The following is a 22898-nucleotide window of genomic DNA, read 5'->3' as shown; positions in this document are numbered from 1 at the left end:
ACGCTTTTATAACCTCAATGACAAAGCGGTAAATTTCTTTGCTGTTGAGAGATATACGAGTACAATAGGTATTTCGATCCTAAATTTGTATTGATGTGGGGAATTATTTGTTGAAATTGTATGAGTTATATCATAAGCCAATTAACATATTTTTAATAGCATATTTATTTATTTTCTGTCATCAATAAAAATTTTCAAGAAAAAAATTAGTATCATTGCAAATATTCACATCCGGAACCAGTGCCAATATTTAACAATGAAATACGAACATTTTTTATTCGCACAACCATTTCTCTCATACACTGAAGTACCAACAAATACTCCAAATACATAAACAATTATAATAATAATAAGTGCTTCTTCTAACACAGCAAACTTATTTTGTGGCACCATTTTAATTGAAATTATTAAAATTTTTAGTTTTTACCACTTTTATTGTTTATAAATACCAACATGTTTCATGAGCAACGCTCACTTCTTCAGGGTTTTAATAATACTCTATTAGTATTATTAAAAACCTGAAGAAGTGAATATCAATACTCTATTAGTATTATTAAAAACCTGAAGAAGTGAGAGTTGCTCATGAAACATTTTGGTATTTATAAACAATAAAAGTGGTAAAAACTAAGTATTTTATTAATTTCAATAATAAGTGTTTTATTTACTTTTTTTGTAACATATAGATATAATGATATCCTCACTGGGATCTTTCAAGCTGAGAATTTCATTTACATTTTATTAAAATTTAGTAGTATGAAAAATATAAAGTACTTAATTATAAATATATTAATTAGTGTTTTTCTGAAATAATTATAAATATTTTAAATGGTGTTTTTTTTGTTCGGTTGAGAGGTTTTAGTTTCAGTTTGTATTTGCAGAGTTTAGTACAATATTATAGGAAGCTTTTTTTCTCCAAATGTTGTATGTTGTAGTTGCTGGATGGATATGTTTTTGACCTTGAGATCTAGTGTTTCTAATATATATGCTAGTTTTTATTTCATGTCTTTTGTAATTATGAATGTAAATGAGTATTGTTCTAGAATAGCGTTGTTTAAGTGACATGATGTTAAGTTTGTTGAAGATTTCGTCAGTGCTAGTTCTTACGGTGACTTTTAGAATAATTTTCATTATGGCTTTTGGGTTTAAATAAGTGATTTTAGGATATTGTCATTTGCACTGGCCCATCCGAATATGCCGTATTCTAAGAGCGATTGAAAAAGAGTCTAGTATTTTTACCGAGAACATTACTATTAAATTTTGAAGAAATAACGTAGTTTAAAAAAAATATATATATTTAATATGCTCAGTCCATTTTAAATTTTAATCAATTTTTACACCTAGATAATTTATATGGTAATCGTTTTCCAATAAGGAAAAATTATCACTTATGCCCAATTATTAAGTGATGGGAGCAATGAATTTTTAAGTTCCTTCAAAAGTGTATTATTTAGAAATAAACGATTATTTTTTAATCGACACTTGAAATTCTTTTCGGTAAAATGAAATGCTATTTCGTAGAATTAAGTGACTTTTTCTTTTGCGGTTACAAAATAATACAATGCGTCCGTTTATGACAGAGATGGAGAGAGCGAGTAGGTACTGCTGCGAATTTGAATGCACTGAAATTCGTCCTCAATATTAACCAAAACGGCAGTGCCGGAATATTCAAAATGGCAGGTGTTAAAAAAACAGGTAGGTACTTTCATTTCACTAGTCATTGATCTTTCCACGGTAACTTAATCACAAAATACCAGTAAGAAGTCTTTTCACTTTTTTGCTATTGAAGCACCCAGGTACAGGTACGTGCCTTCCGAATATCGAATAAAAAAATTGTTTTCAGTATGACCGAAGATGAGAACACAATGTGCGGATAATATGAATAGGAATATGATAAGATAAAATGAAAGAATTGTAATCCTCGTCTGCTAAGCCGCAGATAACCTCTATTTAATTGTAATCCTCGTCTGCTAAGCCGTAGATAACCTCTATTAATTTTGGGAGCAACCTCTTTTCTGGGGCCCCAAAATAATTGTAAAAAATACTTGGCTTTTTGCAGAAACGGACGATTCGTTTAATTATCTTAACAGCAGATTGCAATCTTTAGAGCAGTCTTTGCTCTACTAGTATTTCAATGAAAGATGATCTGTGGTACTAACGTCACCGATCACTTTGGCACCGGTGAAAATATGCCAAACGCGCCCCTAACATTTGTACATGGTTGACATTTCTCACACGAGAATCGTTTCTACGACTCGTTCTTGAGATCAAGAGCTCGTCTGTAGAACGGTTTGCCTGACTCTGGTGTCTCCTCTCTTCTACAACATGGGTATTTTCAAGACCATTTAGGCTTTTTGAGATATAAACCAATAAACAAGTAACAGTTGAAAATGGAAGGAAGCTTAGCAGACAGTGCAGTGTAGCTAATATTATTATCCGTGCTATTTTATCGTTTGACGGATAGTTCTTCTTCCCACGAGTTTTAACCAGTAAGTAACCAGTAGATATTAGTTATGATAGGAGATCGATTAACTCAGGCGAGCAATTTGTATTGGCTCATAGAACTAGAGGTCTAGCGGTCGTTAACACTTTCCATGTTGTAATTTAACACTTTGCGTTCATCACCAGAGTAAACTGATGGATCATTAGCACTGATTGACTTATTAACTTAGCGTTTAAACGTTTGTAGTACGAAGCGAATAAAAGTGAATAGTTAACGATTTTATTGGGCAATTTGGTACACGTTTTATGTTTTGAATAGCATGAAAATAATTACATTTGTAATTTTATAGCAAATGGCTACATTTAATGTGAAAAAAATTTCACCATTCCAGTTATTTTCGAAGCGCTAGTTGTTGTTTCACAGAATTCGAACATTTTTTTTCATGATAGGCCGATTGAAGCACAGTACTGAAATATTAACAGAACTTGAAGAGAACTTTAAAGAGTTTTTTTACTATAAAATTAACTTTAATAAATAATCGCCATACAAAATTAATTTTCATTAAAAATTAATTAATTTGGGAAGTGGGAAGGGGAGTGAGGCGGCAGTCGATGTCGCTCGAATCCCGAATCCGACCGGGAACGAACTCAACGAACGAGTCGAAGGTGACAGGCGGCCGCCCGCCGTCGCAAAATGCTCTACTATTTTTTAACATTAATATGTCAATTTACATGACCACTGATTATGGTAAAACCCTACTTCCCGATGAAAGTTGATATCATTGATTTCCCTAAATTTTCCAGTACTGCTTGTACAATATCTCAACGTGCGTGTAATCATTTTGTAGTTGTAGTCCGAGTTATCTCACATCGAACAATGATCCGATATTCGTGGCCCATACTTGGAACGCCAAAGTTGACTCTATCTATATGCGTACCTTATAGTTAAAATATTGTATTATTATGTTTTTTATTTGTTATTATATCCATTTCTTGTTCCTTATTAAACTCATTTTAGGACAGGTTGCATTTACTATTTTGGTTTATCGTCTGTCTATATTCATCACACAACTGATTCCAATTTTGTAAATGACACTTATATTCAAAGCAAGTAGGCGTTCATTAAACGTGAATAATTTCACGCAAGTCTACAATGCTACACAAAACACACAACTGAAATTAGTAAATAAGTTTTATTGATAACATTCGAATTACGAGTATTCTAACAGTATTTGAATTCCACCTTATTGAACACTCCTGAATTACGAATAATCAGACAGTATTTAAACTCTTCCTTCTGGGACACTCCTGCATTACGAATATTCTGACACTATTTTAATTTCACTTTCTTAAACACTCCAGAATTACGAATAAAATGACATTATTTGAATTCCTCCTTCTTGAACACTTCTATATTACGAACATCCTGCCAGTATTTGAATTCTACTTTCTTGAACACTCCTGTATCACGAATAACCTGACAATTTTTGAATTCCTCTTTCTTCCATCATCGTAAGTGCAAAATGTTGCTTGTGCAATCATGGAACACTTAGTAACTTGCCCGTAGTAAAAGAAATATATAGTTGAGTAAATGTTATAAAGAAATAAATGAAAAATTTATCAAATTATTACGAGTTAAAAGGGTAAATGGTATAATACACAAGTATTATTGGAACTTGTTCTGAAGACACACTACTTTAAATTGCAATAATATTGGTTTACTTCAAAATAATGATCTTCATGAATTCATGAAATTTTACGTGTACTCAATTTATCTAACTTGGGAAAAATATTTGATCTTGTTTTATTGTACAAAGATGTTAATTCTAGATTGGACTGACCTGATGTCATTAATTAGTTGACATTACATTTACCTCCGAAGCATACTGGATGAAACATCTTGTTTCAAAACAATAATTTTGTGTTGAATTCTGTCATGGAAATGATTCACAGACTTCACTTGAACTCTTTTTAGTAAACGATATATCATAATTTATGCACATGCTGTATTTACAATATCTTTTTTATTTTAATTTTATTTCAGGCGTTCTTCAGTTAGCCTGTTATTTTTATTTTTTAGATTTGAAATTTTAAGTTACTGTAGTTTTTAATTTAATTTATAATCTTATTGTAAAAGCCCAATATGGCTTTAATAAATAAATAAATCCTAATCTTGATATGATTAATGGTAGTATTGTGATATTCTTACTTGTTTTCTATACCAGATCATTTTTTAAATTGTTTGTAAAATATAACTTACTCTGTAAAATTTATACTGATTCCCTCAGTAGTACTATCGTAAACATTTGCATATTATCATATCTCGTGACCGAGCATGCGCACTGAGCACAATAACGGAAAACACGTAACCAACGGAATGATCTATAATAATGATTCGCTGATGCAATACATAACATATTGTTTTCGCTCTAATTAATTAGGAAAACTTCACCTATCCGCCTCTATTCTAGGAAGTTACAACTTACAATCAATCTATCAGCACACCTTAACTCAGCACTCAACAGATTCATACTATTTTTTTACTGTAATATCAGTTTATGTTACGTAAGACCATAAATAATGCATTATAGAGAGAAACCGTTTGTATCAGACCCTTTACGTTCCAATTTTTTTTCATTTGAAGGCGGTTGTAGATGATTTACATAAATTGAATTGTAAACAATAACGTCGACTGTTCCGAACTTATGTCTTTAATTAATTTTAATATACCTTTGTATATATAATATATAGTGCTATTCCACACGCTCAATTGCTAAACAAATGCAACATAAAATTACATAATTAACCGTGCTCTTCATATAGTTATTAATATTTGTCTAAATTCTAACATAGATATTTTTTCGGACTTACTGTCAAAATTTAAAAGTAGAATCATGTCAATAATATTAACTGTTCAATGCACATACAAATACACATACACACCTACACACGTCACCTGGTAATTACTGAATATACATACCACATACAAGACATTATAAGGAAACATGTCATACCCAACTTGAAATATTTAGTACCTGTAAATTTTTTCATCATTGTAACCAATATACTGTTTGTTTCTATAATATCAATAATTTAAATGGCTTGTGTACTAGTTTTGAAAACAGACTCGGAAAATTCATTTTTGTCGGTGGCGTGAACTGTTGATTTAGGTTTGTTTAGCGTCTTAGACGTACGAGAGGTAGTTCTAATACAACAAAAATGAAAATTACTAGTGAAGGTTTACGAAAAAAATGTAAATATAGCTAATTCAAATAGGCAAATGTTTGTGAATGGGTTGATAATTATTGTAGCTTATCATGCTCGCGCAAAAATAATCTAAAAATTAACTGTTACGTGGCATGCCAATCATCCACAATCTCGTGATTCTGATCATTGATATGAACATGTATAAATCCTACTAGGAAGTCTAATGAAATCAACTTTCTACAATGGCGAAGAGTAAAGGGTATAAGAACATATTTTTTTCCGGTATTAATGCGTCAGTTTCGAGAAAGATCATTTAGAATAATTATTAAATTAGACATAAGCTACCTTCACCTTTTTGCAATAAATGAAAACTATGTAATCGTGTGTACCTTTTCAAATTCGGTATCTAACCAGTGAGTAAAATATATTGCATTAATGTTGATTAAGTAAGTGACTTTTTTACTTCGAGCAAGTAACGTTGTGCTGATACAAGCCAATCATGTTTAGCCTTACCAGGTGCCAACTAAATTAGTTACGTACAATTGAAGAGAAACTCCAACCTGTCGAGGTTTAGTTCGCTGCAATTTATGGAAGTAATAAGAAAGGCATATTACCTTCGGAATAGAAAACTTGTTTGGTAATACCTTCACTGTTTTACACCGAAGAGCCGGATATTTCTCCCCATATCGACAGTAGATCTTGCGTCCTTCCTTTATCAGTGTATCTAATCTATCTCCCTGCAGCATCTAACACGTGTGATAGGTCCGCATTCTACACTATCCTTTACGGCTAAAGGTAAATTAAAGATTATTAATTCACACAGGAGTCCAAAGTCAGTAAATTGGTTATCCTATGGCAGCATCCTATAATATAAGTCCTCGGCAATAAGAACAAAATTTATTAAAATATAGGATACTGAGTTTTTCACTGCTTTCTATGGTACTCGCACATATTTTTTAAGGATGCGAAAACTTATTTCTAATAGGAGGCAATTAACAGACTGTTAAATCAATGTTCAATTAACAGACTGTTAAATTAATGGTCCTAAGACCAGGAGAAAAATGCTTATACGGGGTTTTCCAATAAGAGGTGTTATTTTGATATTAAAATAAACTTTTCTCGTAAAAGATCAATGGTTTCGTTGCTTGTATGGCACGTAGCGCTGTCTTGTTGAAAGTAAACGTTGTCCAGATCAGTACCATCCAATTTCGGCCATAAAAAAATCATTAATCATCTCTCGATAGCGCAATCCATTCACCGTAACTGTTGCTCCAGCCTCATTTTCGAATAAGTAAGGTCCAATGACTCCGCCGGACCATAAACTGCACCAAACAGTCACACGTTGAGAATAGAGAGGCTTTTCAACAATAACTCTTGGGTTTTCCGAGCCCCACCAGATGCGACAATTTTGCTTGTTGACGAAGCCACCGAGGTGGAAATGGGCCTCATCACTCAAGATGATTTTTCGATGGAATTCTAATAATTAATGATAGTGAATTTTAATAATTTCAATGCGTTGTTGAAGCGTGTATCGTTCCATCTTTATTAATAACGTAGTTTCTACATGTCAAATGTAAAAAAATGACAGCTTCAAAAGTAACATCTACCGAAATAGCGGGCTATTTAAAATAACACCTCTAATTGGAAAACCCTATTTTATTGGATTCTTTCAAACAGAATGTCCAAATTGTGAGCCAAGCCAACACGCAAGAGACTATGACATCCATCGTCAAACGGAAGACTGCCGACTTCAGATACCGACAAAGAGTGCCTAATGTGCGTTTCTCATATTGATCCCGTAAGGAAGTTCTGGAAGGACATCATTAGGAAGACAATGTGAAAGGTCAATGAATCATAGAGGATTGGAACGGCACGCCAATTAATTAGGCTGTTGAATGGAACTATAAAGAATGTTATAGAATTATATATTTTTGGTCGTTCAGTGGAGACAGTCAATTATACCATTGTGATATAGCTCATAACTTCCCAGATTTTCTTCTATATCGCGATCAAACTCGACGTGAAATATTCGGATTCGGGTAAAAAAAACATCTCCAAATTCTATTTAACTTTTTGAAATTCAGGCACAAATATTAAAAAGTTTTCCGATCATAATCTTTAAATTAACTTAATTTTAAACATCACACAGAAAAGCCACGTCCGAAAAGGGCTTCGTAAGTACTTAATAAGAGATTTTATACGTCAAAGAATTTTTTGTAGGATTTTCTTTTATATACTTTTCTTCTAGGCTTATAAAAAGACAAAGGCCAAGACGTGTTCATTTAATTAAAGCATCTGTAATATTTCAAGACGACCAAATTTCGAAACCAAAAACAACATTTTGCATTACATCCCCTTAAGATTCCAACGTTGTTAACAAAACCTTAAATCTTCATCGGTAATATTACATGATGGTGTAGTCGAGTTGCTGTTATATTTAATGGAGTAATACAAGATAATAGAACAGTAAAATTTCATTACAACAAACTTACAAAACCTTACAAAATATTTTAATGATCAAATCACTAACGCTGGTGACGCATTTCACAAATTCCACAATTACATGAATACATTAATTCTATTATCCGAATATATAAATATGTTATCATGGTAATTTTTTTTTAAATTGCAGATGGAGTATCTGTCTCCTCATAAGCTGAACAACACGGCTCACGCTGGGCTGGACATCCTGTTCTTCAACAGGGTACCGAAGGTTGGAAGTCAGACCTTCATGGAACTACTGAGGAGACTATCACTTAGGAATCGCTTTGGTAAGACACTAATTTTTCACATACAATTTAAATATACTTTCCTCGCGCACTCAGGAAATTTAAACCACGACCTTCAGTTACTTTCAGCAGACTGACAGACAAACAGACAGACTTAATCTGACGATTATCTCCTCAATTTTGTTATGTAAATACCGCACAAGAGTCCCAACTGCTTCCATCCGTCTGGAGCCAGTGAGACTATGGCATCACAAATTGGGGTATGTTGTGAGACTGAAGATAGTGAGGATGGGAAGGAGATGAGGAAAAAGAAGTAGGGGGAGTATCTAGGTATTCAGATCTAGTCACTCAACAGCCCTGATATGTTAATATTGATTAACTTTCATGTTACTACAATTATATCAAGTTTCCATAAAGACAATTATACCACGGTTTTAACAATGTTATAAATAAATTACACAACATTGGTGCCTCTTATGCCATGTCAGCTGATATTTTTAGTAGGCCTCTATTGAAGTATGTATAAAGCTGAACTAATTAATCATTTTAGCAGTACATAATTTGACGAGGTCACTGCACAACAGGTTTTTTGTTTTTTTCTTTATTTCTTTCATTAACTTTGAACTAGTATATTTTCGCTTTTATTTTGTCTTTTTTACTTATATAATCTTATATTTTGTCTTTTTCTTCTTCTTTCTACATTGTACCATGACCGTCAACATCTATGATGTATGTAAATAGCACTTGTGCCGTTATTTTTGAATAAATAAAATAAAATACGGTTTTCAGAAAACACATATTATGTAGATATTGTGAATTTTTGGGGCATCTGAGTTCATACTTAAAAGTTTTATATTTTATTGACTAGTATTTTATTGATTTATTCTGCAAATAGAAATCGGTATAAAGCATGTCTGATAAAAAATGCAGGGACCTACTTTAAATGTGATGATTACATATTAAAAAAACATGTTCTATTAGTAAGGCTAATGATAATAAAAGTTATTAAAAAAATCTCATTAACGCACTAGACTTGGCGAATGCTAACGGAATGAGCTCAGGACGGTGGCGAGCTATGCCTTTCATTTAGAGGTCAAACGACTGCGACTGTACAGATACTAGATTGATAACGACCGTTCAAAGAAAGCAATTATTAACTAAGCGGTATAAAAAACAGCCATCATCGTAAGACGCACAGAGGAATTTAACGTCAGTGGTCAGATGTCATCTTTTTACTGAAGTTAAGTAATTCTAAATCTCTTTCTTCCCCATGAGCGGCGCATGTAACAAAAAGTGTATTTAGAATCATCGGCAATTTTCTCTAAGGTGCATTTGTGCAGTGAACTGCCATAAAAGATTAAGAAAATAAGATAAACCTGTGTTACCATTTTACCTCGGAGTAAACAACGCGTCATTCAAATTCCGTATTAAAAAATCCACCCGTCCAAATTATAATTACATTAATTATGTTACATTAATTATGTCAGTTTGATGAATCCATTGCATCTAATAACACTGTCTGACAGGAGAATTATTTCAGACCTGGTTGTGTTACACAGAGTCATTAACAACTTAATTGATAGTCCTGCCATCCTTGCCACTATTAAACTACATGTGCCGACTAGGAATACAAGACAAAATATAACATTTTTCTGTAATACATACTCGACCAACTATCAGACACACTCACTGACCAATAGGATGCATGATCTGGGCAACAAGTATGGGAGTGCTATTGATTTATTTATTGACTCCATATATAGAATTAAGCATAATCTACACCAACACTTTGTTGATTCCTACAAATTAGAGTAGCGTTGGTAAATTAGTTTTAATGATTTGTCTTATATGTAGTGTTGTTGTAATTTCTTTTTTACTTTATGTTACTCTTACGTTTTACTAATATTGCTTCATATTTTTTAATATTTTCTCATTATACTTGTAATCACAATTTAAAGTGTGTATTTTTTACCTTCTTTAAAATGGCTTACATCTATTTACTGTCAATATCTCCTGTATAATACATATTCTCTTATTGTACTGCATCATGTATCACTTCTATGTAAAAGCCTTTTTAGGCGTATAAATAAATAAATAAATAATTCCCAATAGCGAGTCCGAAAGAAGTGTTTTGAATGTCACAATTTTCTGTTAAGAAATAGTATATAAAACATACTAGGCGTGGCGCCAGAGCGGCAGACCTGCCAACCTTTGGTTTTTACTAGGTGACCGTGTGCCCAGCGATTATGAGAATAAAATGTATGTAATAAAAATTATTTTGGAAGAATCAACTAATTTTTCTCTGTCATCGTCGTGTTATATGCAGTTAATAATAATAAGTTAAGTACTGAAGATGAAACTGTTATAAATTTTAAAAAAATACCTATTTCTTTTGTAAATTGTAATTCTAGTTGTAGTATTTAGTAGATAATATAAGATTATATAAGATTAAATTAATCGTTGTCGAATTGTCGCTAGGTCGCTAATCTCTAGTGCATTGATGTGATGAGAATCCTTCAGATCTATAGAAAATATCTATAACACCGGAAAGATCATAATTGTTTTTTTTCTGATGGATTTTTTACCCCTTTTCTAATCTTCGATTAAACTTTTAATGAGATAGGCCACGAATCGCCACTGTTTAGGTTGGAACTTTTAGTGACAGGCTCTCAGTCTACCTGAAGTAGCGAAATTAATTTAAGTGAGAAATCATAGGAAAAAATCATCTAGGAAATTCTCATTTTAAGACAGACAAACAATAATTTACAATCTTAGTTCACCTGATACGTATTTCTCGATTTACGTTTGTTTGTTTCATTACCACGTATTATGTCTTTGCACTAGAGGGAGATACGGAATTGACTTATTCAATTTTAATTATTCAAGTCAATTTAATTTTGTTTTTAACATTAATAATGTGATGGTCCCCGAAATCGACGGAGGCCGAAAAAGGTTAAATTAACGTTAAAAAACGACATGTACTGGGAACAAAATGGAACACCGCTTTCATTTCGCTATAGTCGCAATAAATTCAAACTCCGTTCTAAGCATAACGATAAGTTCCAACATATCTGATGTTATTTTGTTTTGAAAATAAATATTCTATGACGTTGAAACAATTTTCTCATGGCTGAACTTTCTTAAATTAAATTAATGTGAATACATGAAATTATGTATATTTTTTAACATTGGTGTACCATGATTTCCAGAGCAAAATACCTTTGGTTAGAATAATTTTCCCAAGAAGGTTTTTTAATGTTTTTTGTGTCCTCTTTTAAGAAGAAGTTAACTTTTATTGTTTCAGATCAGCAACAGTTTTTTTTTTTTCTTATTCTTTTAGTATCTGATAATATTATTGTCCCAGCGTCTGGACGATGTAGGCTCTCTGATTGGTCAAATTCATATTATGTGATTCGGATAAATTCTGCATTGGGGGTCTGCAGGCAAAAAATACCAATCTGCCCCTCAATTTTAAGCAACCGTAAGGTTCATTTCGGTTTGCAGGCGACTGGATACAAAAAAAAATAAGACATTAAAAATTAAGACACGATTTCATACTGAAAAAGAATCGCCACATGTAATACGATATTTCTTCAAAAATATCGTTTCTCCTCATATAATTTTTGGATAATATCGAAGAAAATATGTTTTAGAAAGTTTATAATCCATTGGATTAATTAAATTACAGTGAAAATTATCCACAATTACGTGATTACGTTTGACGTTTGACGAAAAAAGCACGCGTTCATTCAACATGGCCGGCAATAGCTAACCGACACAGAGCGCACCTCTGGCGGTGTAAAAACTAACCAAATAACTGGCGCGAATATTTAAATATGCAAAATTACTTGACCATTAAGCGTTTCGAAGATTTCTTCTGGAAGTTTATTTAAACTTTGCAATGGCACTTTTCATTATTATTTATAATTTTTTTGCTTATTAATTATATCTGATTTTATATTGACATGTTTTATAATTTCTAAAATTTAAAAATTATTTATTTGCGATGCTTTAATCCTGATTGTTTATTTATATCTTAAGAAATGGGATAAAAATACCGTTTGAAGAGAATATGTTTAATTTTTTATTTAGTATTTCAACTTTCAATTTATTAGAATAACCGTTATTAAATGTTATTTGTCTTATGAATATATTGTTTTATGCAATTTTTTTTCAGGTCTTAAAATGCTTCACACAGGATATAAAGCATCACAAATAAATAATTTCGAAATTTTAGAAATAAGAGAACATGTTTATAAAAGTAGATATAATTAACAAGAATTTTTTTTTATAAACTCTCTTTTAAATATTTTCCCACTTAACTGGTCTTTCATATGGTAATTCCTAATTCTTATAAACCCAGCCTACTCTGACCCCTCCCCCCTCCTTCCACTTCTTTTTTCCAATTGTAATCTATATTTAATTTTTGACTTCGGTGTATACTTCGTTAATGAAACATGTATTGGTTGTATATAATAAAGTGATGTTAAAAAAGTTATTTGTTTTTTAATAAAATAAAGTTTAATAGGATAACATTGTTTTATCTATTTCCATTGTATATCAATGCATACTTACATAATAAAATGTAAACATTATATTTATTTATTAATTGGACAATTTGCATAGCGCCGCTTTTGTGAGATATCACCTCAGGGGCGCTATATTGTAATAATCTACCTTTATATATAGATTTTTACTCTCCTGATGAAGGTGTATATATATTTTAACTTTAAACTTTATTAGATACAGTAACAGTTTTAGGTAAAGAATTACCACCAGTTGGAGTAAAATTTACACCTTTTAATTAAACCGACTGTTAATCTCATCGCACAATTACCCTCCTTTTATCCATAAACACGGGTACAATTAATCAATATGTAATAATCTATCATTTCAGTCAACTTTGTTATAACTATCTTTGATTGTTGTGACAAACTATACGATATTGATTCAACTTATAGACATTGACGGTTGTAACACATATTTAAGCACTGCAAGTCTCTTATGAACAAATTATATTAGGTACTATAACAGTTAATATCAGTGCCGTGCAAGAAGTGCCGCCCGCAGGGCCTAGCAGCAAAAACCCGCGGAGCGGGTTTTTAACTGCTAGTTTACATTATTGTATTATCCTATTATGAAAGTTCACATCCGTAATCGTTAAGTGGCTACGCGTCCTATATTTTAAATATAAAAGGTGGGTGCATCGAATATCAAGGTGTGTGTACCATGAACGTTTCCTTTCCACGACCGGGAGTTATTAGAATCATCGGCCCCTTAAATGGTGACATTCAATACAATGAACAATTTAAAACTATTTATTTAGTTTTGACTAATGATTTATCCACGTGCAGGTTTCCATCGGGACCACGTGCAGCGCGTGGAGACTATTCGCCTGGCCCCGGCGGACCAGGTGCAGCTCGCGGCGCAAGTGTCTGCCTACGAGCCTCCTTCGGTCTACATCAAGCACGTCTGCTTCACCAATTTCACTGCGTAAGTCAACACTCAAGGATATCCAATAGTCACTCTACACAGGAGGCACTGCATGTTTCCCTTTGTCAGATTTGCAAAACCTAAGATTCCAAACGACCATGTTCAAAAGATTGCAAGTCACCCATAAAGATGGGTGTAAAGGGAATGCATTTGCCATTGCCTAGATACTAAATATCAATATAAAATTAAATTATACAAAACTTAAACTTGCATTTGAGGCAAAAATACTTAACCAATGATTTTTTTTATCACAATGTATAGCAAATATCTAGTGTGGATTTATGTTATGTTATTTATTTGTGTTTCAAAATTTAAAATCCATTAAAGAAGTCGATTTTTCATCATTTTAGAGGCAACTTTGGCAATTATTTTGGCTTAATGCTAATTATTTTTGCAAACGAAATGGTAAATAAAATTAAAATTATTAAAAAATATTTTTATGGGTTTAAAATTAAATTTACAAATGACCTGTATCCGCAAGAGCAAAAAATTGTCGAATGTAAATTTTAAAAATTTACCCAAAATACTCTTTTTTAGTTTTCTTTAAAAAATACAATTTTGAACGACTTTTTTTATATAAGCTTATGTCATCTTTGATTAAGCTTATGTCATCATCTTTTGGATGCTGTGCAGAGGGTCTTTTTAGGGAAAGCAAAGAAAGAAAGTTCTGGGAAGGAAAAGGTTAGGAGGGGTGGTTAGGAATCAAAGTGTCCAGGAGTGATGGACGTATGAATCCATCCCTCCCACTGCGGTGCAAAGGCGATGGGTTGAGAGAGTCAGATGAGCTGGAGAAGTCAAAAATTCTCCCTCAACCAGTCAGTGAGCGCGGGCGAATCTAAAACCAAAGGCACGGAAATCTTCGGTGCACAAGGCATTTATTTGTAAATGTCTTGGCACTTTAGTGGTTAACACTTTCGTTATGTCTACGTTGCAGCTACAACATGCCGGAGCCCATCTACGTTAATCTGGTGCGCGACCCCGTAGAGCGCGTCATCTCCTGGTATTACTACGTGCGCGCTCCCTGGTACTACGTGGAGAGGAAGCGAGCCTTCCCCGACCTGCCGCTTCCCGACCCAGAGTGGCTCAAGATGGTGAGCAATAATCTGACCAACTAAACTTCTCTGTTGGAAATACCTCTTCCTAGCTGTGCCATAGATGTGTCATCTCTACTGGAGATAGATCATAGACGTTAGGTATATAGTATATAGGATCGCAACTAGTTACCAAGGTACGGGGGCATATTATGAAGTTTCAAGAAACGAAGAGGACCTTGAAGAGGAACTTATCTTTAGACCTTTTCAAACAGAGCTGCAATCCTTACCCATTTCAATTTGATCGACTTCGATTCTGTAAGGTAGCCTTTCATCTGCGCGCTACTTGGAGTATCTTCCACTCTGAAACATGCCGTAACATATACTATTAGTTTTGAAGAATTACTTGTAAAATAACACAAACTAATTAAATAAAGTTTACTTGCGCACACTTGGATTTGAACCTGTGACATCCTGATTTAGAGTCGAGACCCTCGACCATGGACTCTGTGAAAAAAAATGTCACGGAAGGAAAGATATTTTGTTGTTAAATATGGAACTTATATTAAGAACTGTCGTTATGAGCATTTTAACAGGATGCTTAAATTTAAATGCTAAATTGGTAAGACAGCATTGCCTTTGTTAAATATCATCATTTACTGCATTTATTTCTCGGGTTTTCTCACTACGATGTTTTTTAGTGAATTCCACTTTTTAAATGCATTATTATTCACAATGTTTTAGGTCAGTATGCTAAACATTTTCGATCGAACATTCAAGTATTCATTTTCTTAATACATTTACTAAAATAAAAATTTCTAAATATGTATTTTTAATAAGTTTACAAATAATACAAATAATCCTCATAGAAGCATATACATTTAGAATACCAAGCTACTGGGTTGAATTTTAATATTGTGCATCTATATCGATCAGATATTATTACGTGAGATCAGAGTTACGGGGAAGATCATCAATGTGTTGGTGTGACCAAGAATGACGAACGTGAAGAAGTGTGAACGACGCGATTTGATTGTATAACTCTAGCCAGGAGCACTCCTGTTCCCCTGAGACCTGTACACCAGGAGGCACTCTTTTGTTAGGACTTAGAACAAGTGCTCTTAGGATAGGAAGGATCTTGGATTATTGGAATTTAGGATGGGCAAGAATAAAGGAATTAATTGAGATTTATTTTTTAATGTGTTTTCCTTCTTCTTGCTTGTCTCTTCCTGTTTCTTATTTGCTCTTCTTGTCTCTTCTTGTCTCTTCTTAGTTCTTAACACTTGTTGTCTCGCCTTAACTTTTCTTGCATCTTCTAGCCCCTTCATAGCCCATCATGGTTTTTTTTGGCTTTTTGTGGTTCTTCTTGACTCTTCCTGCATCTTCTTGCAAATTATCACAGGCGTCCGGAACGTGAAATAATTGGAGTGGGGGTCACGATCCTCAGTTACGAGGAAACGATTCAAGAAGAAGTTATGAGAGTAATGTGTTCGAGATTTCTCCAAGGAAGCATTCAACAGATATGACTTAAAATTTTCTCGCTCGTTTACATAAAAAATTCATCGAACTTATTTTTAAAGCTACCACAAAGTTGCCACGTTTTAATTGGTGCATAGTGTAATATCAGTGGGTATTAAAATTAATTGATTTGAGCTTTTAATGGCCGCTCTATTATTTAATTAATTTTAGAGAAAGATGATTCATTTAAAATAATTAGTTTAATATAACAATATTTTAATTGCAAATAATTACTTCCATGTCTCCGGCATGCTTTAGTTTAACAGTAATGTAATAATACTCATAGCATTTAAATGTAGGTACCTATCTATACTTACTTATTTTCTCTTTTCATTTAATTTGTTGTACTTACTAGTTAAATTTATTTCTCTCTTATTTTTTTTTAAAATTATGTACACTTAAATTACACTAACTTGCATTATGTTAAATCCTTAAGGGCATTGATAAAAGATATAGGTATGTAATACAGTGGATTGGATACAAGGAGGTAGATTTAGATCTCAAATCTCACATTCCTTTACCAAATATTCACACCAAGCTTTGCGTTTTTGTATAAATACAAATTATATATTATTTGAACAAGAAAAAATCCAATTACCTGCCATTTGACAGCGTATAAATGATTGTATTGTATAAGACAAGTTTTATTAGGGTGGACCGGTATATGGAAAAAAAAGTTTTTTTGAGGATGCAGTATAACTCTTAAAAAGTAATTAATTGACTTGCAACATGTCGTCATATTATTTTTAATTGTTTTTAGGTGGGAAAAACTCACCGGAGACAAATTTATTTTTTCTGTGTTTAATTCGTAGAACTCCATTTATTTATTTTTTAAATTTAATATAAATCTAATTTTATAATATTGTTATTAAGTTCAGCAAGTATTTTTTGGTTTTTAATTTTTTTTTTACTCCAAATAAGGTCAGGAATCACTGGTTAAAATTTGTCAGATACTGCTGATACACCCGGTATATTAGTGTCTTATTCCGTTTTCAAATTTTCAATGAAAGTTTTTGAAATTATTTTTTGATTTAGTTTGAAAAAAAATAACAAATTTTAAAATATTTCAACGGAGACCAAAATTTCATCTATTTTTTTACCCCAAATAAGATAAGAAATCACTGGCTAAAGTTTGCGATATGGTTCCATGATAAATCAACACAGTGAGAATTCAACACACTTTTAAAAAGTGATATAAAGTCATTAGAAACGATGAAAGATTTTTTTAACATAACCTAACCTATCCTACTAAACCCAGTTAATAAAGTTTATTTTTCATCACTTTACATGACTTTATATAACTTTTTGAAGATGTGATGTGATTATCATTGTGATGATTTATCCGGTTACCATATTTTCATATGTACAATGTACGTATATTTTGTACATCGTGCGTTTTACTTCTAATAGGACTATGTCACATAATATATTAAGGGCAGTGGGACGATTTAATTGTCATATTAAAAACTTTAATTTCTCTTGGATAAACTTTAATATCAGCCCACCCTGTAACACATTGTACGCGATTCTCTCGGAAAATAGTAATGAGAATCTGCTTACAAAGGTACCAGGATCACGAGGAAAACCTACCCAGCGCCCAATCAGACCTATTCACCCAGTGGTTGAATTAGTTCCGCCAAATAATAATCTTTCGTTCCAGTAATTTAGTAATTTGTAATTTCAAGGCAATCATATCGCATTTGCTATCCTTTGCAACGTATACCTTTATATTCCTCGTTAAACCACAATAAACAACATCGACAACGAATTATAAAATTCTTCAGAAAAACATACAGTTTCACGTTTTATAACAAGGTACAATGATCCTTACCAACGGTGCTACACGAATTTTATTAGAAAAATACGGCAATCTGTATCATAGGTTTCATTGGGATTTTTTTTGTCTAGGATACAGTAATTTTAACGGGGTTTTATTTTATAGCAGTTATCTGAAATTCGCGATAAACTTTAAGCTTTCGTGAAGACTGTTCGTTCAAAAATCGAACATAAATTCATAAAAATTAAACATTCATGAAGACAAAGTTATCGTTTCGAAATCGAACATACATTCATAATAATGAAACATTCGTGAAGACAAACTTTTCGTTCAAAAATCGAACATACATTCATAAAAATGAATGAAGCATTCATGAACACACTTGTCGTTCCAAAATCGAACCCACATAATGATATACCTAACCGAGGTTTTTCTATAAATGTTTTTAATATAGAGAGTTTCGTTTCATTACCACGTAAATTGAGAATGAATAGTCCGTGTGACTAATATTACTTATACCGTGATGAGGTTATTATTATGAAGATTTATTATATTCAGGGATATGGACAGTCAATACAAAGCTTGAAATCGTTTTTACTATTAATAGGTACATGGTTAAGGGTTATTAAAACATAATATAATTAGCTGAGTAGGAACCTACGTCTACGTGTCTACACGGGTAGGTAATGTAGGTCACGGAAAAAAACATCATTTTGTTATTAATAATTACGACAATAAACAATTGTAGTATTTTTGGGAGGTACATATTTTACCTTAAAAACTTTATTTTTGCATTTAAAATTTTAACATTTTTAAATTTATATGCTTACTTGTAAGACTAAAATCTTAAAATAACAAAGAACAGTATTTTATTTGAAATGCTTTCAAAAACGATTAATTTATGTGGAATCGTATTGCGAAAATATTTTCCTCTGAATTTGTATACTGATAGTTCTCCATTGTAAAATGTTAGTAAAACAATATTAAAATAATACGTATGATTTGGAAAAATATTTTATTATGAAAATATTATTACCTATTGATACGATGGTAAATGTCAGCGGTGATTGACGCCGCGCGGAAAATATTGAAAATTACACGGAAACCATTCGACGGTTGGTACATAAATATAGGTACACGGAGAAAAATGATTACGCTTTTTATCACTTTTCTGTTAAAAATGTGAATGCATTACCATTTTCTGATAAAATATTAGTATTTCAAAACATATCTGAACACGTGTTCAACGCAGTTGGTCTTTTCCGAATAAATATAACGGACGAGATGCGAAAATTTTTCGTGTACTATTATTTTGTTATGAAATTTCTCAATTCATTTGTTATAGACACCAGTCCCGTTTTTAACAGGAAAATGAATAATTTGACCAGGTTTTAATAAATAAACAATATTTCATATCAGTAAGTTTTCTCCGTGTACCTACCTACCTAACATTTTATACAGATATCTACATATTTTGTTCTGAAGTGATTGATGTTTAAATATCTTTTTTCCTCTATATTGAATTATCAATATTATTATTATAATACTTCTTAAAATTTTACTTTAAAAAAAATATTACTAATTTCAACAGAAAATCTGAACTGTATATATCCTAGATCACACTTAATGGGTGAAAAGCAAAGGAAATAATAAAATAAACTATGTAAAGGTATAATATACATACTTTTTTTGAAATGGGGCGATCTCACAAATTGGAAAATAGCGGCTTTTGAATTGATCAAGAATGAAATATAGAATTACCTAAGAACCTAACTGTTTGCGGAGTTTCGCTAAGGTGAAGAATGCGGTTAAATCAAAATCTTATTACTTACGTAATTTCTAGCTCCCTAGAAATGATTTGATTCTTGACTATACCGTTTTCAATTTGGTAAATTGTGAATTTGACCGCGCGGCGTTTGTCGGAAGTAGCGTGAATGATTTCCCGGGGCTTATCGATTTTCTCATCAAAGATTCCGAAGAAATTCATAAATAAATAGCCGTTTCTTCAAAGTGTTGTCTGGACCACATCTGGAACTGACAATTTGTGGTCTAGCGATTCACGTTGGCGGCTGGAAGATGCGGTTTCTGCTGTTTCCGAAATGCGGGAATAAATAAAGTAATTTATTTTCCGGTAGTAGGAGAAATCTGTATTCATTTCATACTATTAATTCTGTGAGCAGTATACATAAAAGTATGTTTCTAATTTCCTAAATCAAAACGAATTTCCACTGCAATCACAAGATTTAAAGGCAGCCACTTAAATATTATAAACCATATTTCAAGTTACTTAAAAAAATGTTTCCAAAGTCTCCAAAGAAACGTCAATATCTTAGATGCAATTGTTGTTCGAAGCTTTCTTCGGGCAAGTAGGTACCATAATTTTGACACAATACCCATTGATGTAATGCAATAGGTACCTTTGGTCAAAATGAAAATTATTGTTTTTCACTGTTGTTTATTATCTTTAAATAACACTTATCACAACGCATTGCACTAATAACCTCCAAAAAACACAAACTTTTCAAAAATACATTTCCCTCCTAAATCCTAAACCATGTTTTCCCTCCAACGATACAACCACAGATAAACCAATCACAATACAACAGAATACAACAATCTGTCAAAAACAAATGCTTTGATTATTTTATGCATAGGTAGGTACTTACTTTAGATGGAACTCATTCAAATAATCTGGACAAACCAATAAGAAAGTACCTACCCCGAATTAAAAGTATTGTTAAAATAAAATAATATTTATTTTGTGTTACAGGACTTTGAGGACTGTGTATTGAGCGGAGACAGGGAGTGCCGGTACATGGAAGGAGTGACTCACGAAGGAATTGGAGACCATCGCAGGCAAACCCTGTTCTTCTGCGGTCATGAGGATGAATGCACGTGAGTAATAAGGATTCCAGTTGGAAAAGTTATCCTTTTTCGCCGTTGCTAAAAATTTGCGAAGACAATTCAAGGTTTAAAAATAAAACTTTAAAACACAAATAACGTTGTTTAAATCACTTTATTATATACAACAACTATATGTTTCATGAACGAAGTTCATCTCATCAGGAGTAAGCATACTCCAATGTCAAAAATTAAATATAGATTACAATTGGAAAGAAGAAGTGGAAGGAGAGGGGAGGGGTAAGAGTGGGTGGGGTTTATCAGAATTAGGTATTGCAATATCGTTAAACGGGAAAGACCCGTTGAGTGGAAAAATATTTAAGTAGAACCCACTTTGAAGACACTTTGAAGTCAGAACTAAAGAACATCTCGGAGCTCTAAATGGAAATAGTGAATCTGATTTTGATCATCTTTTGAATAATGATCACACTTTTGATAAAAATTCAGGTCTTAAAATACTTCACACAGGATATAAAGCTAGGCAAATAAATAATTTTGAAATTTTAGAATTAAGAAAACATGTCAATATAAAATCAGATATAATTAATAAGCAAAAATAATTATAAACCATCTTTTAAATCTTTTAATCTCTTTTAATCCTTTCTTTTACGTTATGGAGAATTATACTAAATTCAAAGTCCTGGCTGGTGCTTAGGTATAGCCTAGGTCTCTCGCCACGGGAGAAGTGACCAACTATTAGAATACCTTGATGAAACACTATCCTATGAAACTTAAACTAAAGCAACATTTTCTGTATTTTCAGGCCTTTCAATACAATTGGAGCAATGGAGAGAGCAAAGCGAGCTGTTGAGAAACACTACGCAGTGGTGGGAGTTCTAGAAGACCTCAACTCCACTTTAACCGTCCTGGAAAACTACATTCCCAAGTTCTTCCAAGGGGCTTCTCAAGTTTACTGGAGTGAGTAGTCATTTTCTAATACTACCACAGGAATTACACATTAATTGTTTTGGTTATTAACGATGGTTCGAAAACACTGTCATACTTAGATAGTTGATAGTAATACATATTATATGGAAACGACAGATTAAACATTCGTTCTTACACTTATTTATGACAAGATTGGCTTGACATTTAGTGTATGCCAAACAGTTTGAGCCTTAGCAATTCTACACCGCGGAAGAAATAGTGGCTGTGTTTAGCGGGTCTCTTAGCCACTACTCACTTACTAAATTTAACGTACACACTCGAGTCCTGCTCTTTGGCTCGAAGCGAGTAAATAAGAAAGAAATTAGGAATTCCAAATCGCTGCAAGCCGTTCTGCAAGCAAGCCATTAAGCCAAGAGTTTTGCCGTCCGCACGGTGATACTTACTCAATATCGAGTAAAATTGCTGAGTAAGAACGAATGCGCGTTAGGCATTAGATTTGTAAAAGTTAGTTATAAATGCTAAAGATAACAACAATGCAAAAAATACGTCGCTTTATAAGGTTTTATTAAACGCTCAAATTATTAATCCTATAGCTTTCCTTAGGTTCTTAGCTCGCTTTGACGTTCGATAATTTAACAAGAGATGTAAGCAGATTTCTTTCATTTTTCTAAGATAAATAACATATCTAAGTAACGATTTTGCTATTGAATGACCTGGCCCCTGATGTTAGAATTTTCCACCCATGTACTGCAAAATTATAATGACTATTTTTAATTTTCAGATGAGTTCAGCAACTTCGATCGCATCAACAGGAACGCATTCAAGCCCCCAGTGTCGGAGCATGTGAAGAATCTCGTGAGAAAAAACTTTACGAGGGAAATCGAGTTCTATCAGTTCTGCAGACAGCGACTTCAT

General features: G+C 32.5%; 1 protein-coding gene across 1 annotated transcript; it reads left to right on the top strand.

The window, feature by feature from the left end:
• The first annotated feature begins 5425 nt into the window (after window positions 1-5425).
• Window positions 5426-22021, top strand: LOC149422799 (uronyl 2-sulfotransferase homolog pip-like). The gene is made up of 5 exons (XM_089633966.1): window positions 5426-8417; window positions 13730-13868; window positions 14803-14959; window positions 20965-21089; window positions 21859-22021. The coding sequence occupies exons 1-5, from the start codon at window positions 8279-8281 to the stop codon at window positions 22019-22021; spliced, it is 723 nt and encodes a 240-aa protein (XP_089490092.1). The 5' UTR covers window positions 5426-8278.
• Window positions 22022-22898: the final 877 nt, after the last annotated feature.

This window comes from Hesperophylax consimilis, chromosome 7 (genome assembly GCF_061612785.1).
Source record: "Hesperophylax consimilis isolate HC1 chromosome 7, BYU_Hcon_1.0, whole genome shotgun sequence".
Lineage (NCBI taxonomy): Eukaryota > Metazoa > Arthropoda > Insecta > Trichoptera > Limnephilidae > Hesperophylax > Hesperophylax consimilis.
Note: the sequence above shows the minus strand (reverse complement) of the source record. Positions and strands in the feature narration are given on the sequence as shown.